The sequence below is a fragment of the Xenopus laevis genome, chromosome 5L, assembly GCF_017654675.1.
Source record: "Xenopus laevis strain J_2021 chromosome 5L, Xenopus_laevis_v10.1, whole genome shotgun sequence".
NCBI lineage: Eukaryota > Metazoa > Chordata > Amphibia > Anura > Pipidae > Xenopus > Xenopus laevis.
Window position 1 is genome coordinate 153,578,276 of NC_054379.1, and position 4,261 is coordinate 153,582,536.

The 4,261-nt window shown below is 42.1% G+C and overlaps 1 protein-coding gene across 1 annotated transcript; it reads left to right on the forward strand.

Moving 5' to 3' along the window:
- The first annotated feature begins 374 nt into the window (after positions 1 to 374).
- On the forward strand, positions 375 to 2,098 carry LOC121393566 (palmitoyltransferase ZDHHC2-like). The gene has a single exon (XM_041562388.1). It carries the CDS (start codon positions 1,071 to 1,073, stop codon positions 2,049 to 2,051), a length of 981 nt encoding a protein of 326 aa, XP_041418322.1. The 5' UTR covers positions 375 to 1,070; the 3' UTR covers positions 2,052 to 2,098.
- The last annotated feature ends 2,163 nt before the right edge of the window (positions 2,099 to 4,261 follow it).

Consider the following 4,261-nt stretch of genomic DNA (forward strand, 5'->3'; position numbering starts at 1 on the left):
ATACAAAGCTATTGTTTCTAAGAATTTTAGCACAATTATTACTGTTCTGATTGCTGTTTTGGTGTCGAGAGACATTTTTGTCTTGCTCTGGATCAAATATTGGGTAGGGTTTATTTAAGCAAAAAGTTAAACATGCTGGACATGTGTCTGCCATACTAACAGACAGGGAAGAGCAAGATTATAAAATGACCCCCCCAGTGAGAAAAGTCAAGTTAATGAATTAATTGTTTCCCTCTCTAGATGTAACACAGCACAACAAATTTTGGTTCCATACAGGGAAATACACAGTATAAAGACTAGAAACCAGAGAATTAATTTGGCCCATGAAACATCTTTCAGCCTGTGTTTTCATGAAAATAAAAACTAGACCTTCATATAAAAATACTAAACAAATGGCCTTTCAAAGAGTCTGACTCACAAGGAGAAATTCATTCTAAATAAGTCTGAGTCTCCCTTGAATTCATTCTGCTGGACAAAGCTTCCCAGGTCCAGTTCATGTGTAACTCGTGTATAACTTACTACAAATACTTCATCTCATGAACACAGTGTGGGATTTCAAAATTCCAGCATAACTGCGGTTGCAACGGACAAAGTGTTAGTGTGGAAATTGCAATAGCCTCCAAGGAATCCATCTTGTACCAAACTCTCTATATTGAGTAGAGTTGTTTGAACTCCAGATAAGGAAAAAACACCATGTTTCAATAGTAGTTTGAACATTCAGTTATAATATCACTACTGATCATTAACTGTCTAACACTGTTGGTCGGTTACAATATGGAAAGTGAAGCTGCTCTGCAGCCATAGTGGGAATGAAATGACCGTTGGTTGCTATGGTTACACTGTTTGTTGTCAAGGTTAATGATATGCTTGCCATTGGCTGAGAAACATCCCATTATGATGTCATAAACAGAAGAGACTCTGCCTGTTGCTCTCACCTGTTTGATCATTAGACTGCTGAGCGCTGTTGCTGCAACATCAGAACTCCAGTCTTTTCACTTTTTACATTTTTTACTTTTTCTTGTTACTTCAGAACTTTTTTTACTTTTTATTTTTAACTTCAAAAAACAATAATGACAAAGGAAGAGAAAGATATTCGGATAGATATGAATGATGAAGAAGAAACAGACGAGATAAATGCAGAAGATCGTCCTTTCATAAGGAGATTCGGCAAGATCATGCTTGTACTTTTCATTAGCCTCCTGGCTGGCTGCTATTATATATTTGTGGTGGAGCTGTGCATATTCACTGTACAGTTATTAGAGGCAAAGGTGACCTTCCTGGTGATTTTCCACCTTTTGTTCCTCCTGTGCGTGTGGTCCTATCTCCGCACTGTTATGACGCCTCCCGCTGTCCCTCCGGCGAAATTCCGTCTGTCGGAGTGTGACAAGCAGCGGTACCTGAGTGAGAGAAAGCCAGAAGTGCTGCAGGAGATCCTCGTTCGTATGGCTAAAGACTTGCCTATTTCTACTAAGGACTCAAAAGGAGCTTTTAGGTACTGTGACACATGCCAACTGCTAAAGCCAGAGAGGTGCCACCATTGCCCAGTGTGTGACATCTGTATACTGAAACTGGATCATCACTGCGTCTTTCTAAATAACTGTGTGGGATTTTCGAACTACAAGTCCTTCCTCCTGTGCGTGGTTTATGCATTGCTATTGTGCCTATTCACTAGCGCAGTGTCACTTTATGGCTCCATACTATTCTGGACTCATCAGCTGCCCAACACCCAATCCAAAGTGCCGATCATTGTGCTGTTCAGCTTGAGCGCACTCTGCTGTGTAATGTTATTACTATTGTTAGGGATTCATTGCCATTGGGCTGTAGATAATATCACTTCTAGGGAGGGTGAAAGTGGCACATGGAATGAACGTTATGACTTGGGCTTGAGCAAGAACCTGAGACAAGTGTTTGGAGATGAAAAGAAATATTGGTTCCTCCCAGTCTTCAGCAGCTTAGGAGATGGCTATACATTCCCAATGACTGATGCCACAAAGGACATAGAAAAAAATGCTGCTGCTGTTGCCAAAGACATTACTGAGAGCCAGAACTGAAAAGTCACTGGATTGACAGTGACCACAGGGAAGACTACGAGGAAGAATTAAAAAGGACTTATATAATGTTTTTTATAACTGTGATGTAAATCTAATATAAATAAATGTAATATTGCATGTAACTGAACTGCTTCTCTGCTGTGTTATTTATCTCCAATGTTAGGAAACACGCCACAAAATCCCTATTCTTTCATCCAATGAATATAGGGGGAGGGATTTCAGGCAGCCAATAAGCAAGGCCAAAGTGTTTTATGTGGCCAACATGCAGTGCAGGGGTATCAAGAGAAGAGTAAAACATTGGAGCAGAGCAGTTCCTGATGGGGGGGGAGGTGCTTAACCAGGCGTATGTAAAAATACCCAAATTTATATATTGTTCTCTCCACATCTCTGCTAGGCATGTGTACCCCCACAAGCAGCTCAGCGGTGCCCAATGAGGAGCAGGGAATCTTGCTTTTTTCTCTATCTAATAATATATATATATATATATAAAATATATGTAGGGGCCCCTACGGGTTAATCTGCCCTGCAGCTTTAAGGCCCCCACGTTTTCTTGGAGTGATCTGCCAGGAGAGGTGTGACAGCTTCCTGCTACACTGCACTATAGTGTGTGTAAGGAGTGGCCTCTTCCTCTTTTGCCTCTGGATGCTGATTATTGGCTGCCTGAAATCCCTCCCTCTATATTCATTTGCTCAGAGGGGCTGAGTGCAATAGGCCCAGAAGAAGGCATGTGTCCAAGTCAGGGACCAGGTAACCCCCGTGAATGAGGAATAGATACACTAGGGCAGACTTGTCATAGTCTCTGTAGGAGAGAAAGGCAGAGAGGTTAGAGAGAAAGAACAGTTCTGAGCTCTAACGCAGGAGTGATAGATTGGAGGTATCTCTCCCAGGCCATATTGCCTGTAGTATAGGGATCCCAGCGGAGAGGGAATCAGGAGAGAGTGATTGCCCTGAGGTTGATCCAGAATCACTACTGGAATATGTCGCAGAGGTGAAGTGGGAGACCTGCCAAGTCTGTCCCCAGGGAGTGTCAGCCTGTGTGGCTCTAGGTGAGCTGCCTGCAGATCTGTGTGAACTCTCAATATGCTGTTGCCTCAACTCCTGCGTGAGTACAAACCTGTGGTCACTTGCCTCGTGCATAGTAATAACCGTTTTCCTGTTTTACTGCAAAAACCTCCTGGCGCCCATCTTTTGTATGTTTTGTGTGCACAGTAGCCTGAGGGTGGTAGTTGCACTACACCATAGAGGGAACACTTCCACATGGCGAAGGCCCTGACCCTGTTGTGTAAGTCGCATGTAGCAATGCTCTACCCTGCTAGTGGGTACTTGACGAAATGCCGCCAAATAGGTGCTACATTTGGGGGCACATTTACTTAGCTCGAGTGAAGGAATAGAATAAAAAATACTTCGAATTTCGACCATCGAATTGGCTACTTCGACCTTCGACTACGACTTTGAATCGAACGATTCAAACTAAAAATCGTTCGACTATTCGACCATTCGATAGTCGACGTACCTTCAACCACCTACTTCGCCACCTAAAACCTACCGAACCTCAAGGTTAGGCTATGGAGAAGGTCCCCATAGGCTTTCCTAGGTTTTTTTGATCGAAGGAAAATCGTTCGATCGATGGATTAAAATCCTTCGAATCGCTCGATTCGAAGGATTTAATCGTTCGATCGTACGAACAAAGGAAATGTGGTAAATCCTTACTTCGACGGTCGAATATCGAGGGTTAATTAACCCTCGATATTCGACCCTAAGTAAATGTGCCCCCAATATTTAACTTTTTGTTTAAGTAAATGTTAAAAGTTCCCTATAGGTCACATTGATGGTTTTTCTCTATTAGGTTTGCTTTTGTAAGTAATTAAGTAATTGTTACTTAAACCTGACTGTTTTGCCAACCTGACTGTCCCTTCTCAACCTGTCAGAGATTCTAATGCTAATGGACTCCTGATGCACAAATATGGCAGCCCCCTCACAGAGGAACATGGGGGATCAAATAGGTCATGTAAAAGCATTGGGCAAATACCTTTATGGCAAAGTCATAAATAGCATGCAATGAAAAGTTTACAGCAGATGTAGGTAAAAGGTTTAATTTCTGGTGTTTGTATCTCTTTAAGATAATTATCTTAATCAAGGGAAAGGGAAACCATTATGTGGCCCTTTAGTCATAAACAAATCTACAGAGAGAGAGAGACATTAACATCCCT

Bases quoted from the DNA above. Each gene is read 5' to 3' on its own strand.
- LOC121393566 (XM_041562388.1), top strand. From the start codon at position 1,071: ATGACAAAGGAAGAGAAAGATATTCGGATAGATATGAATGATGAAGAA.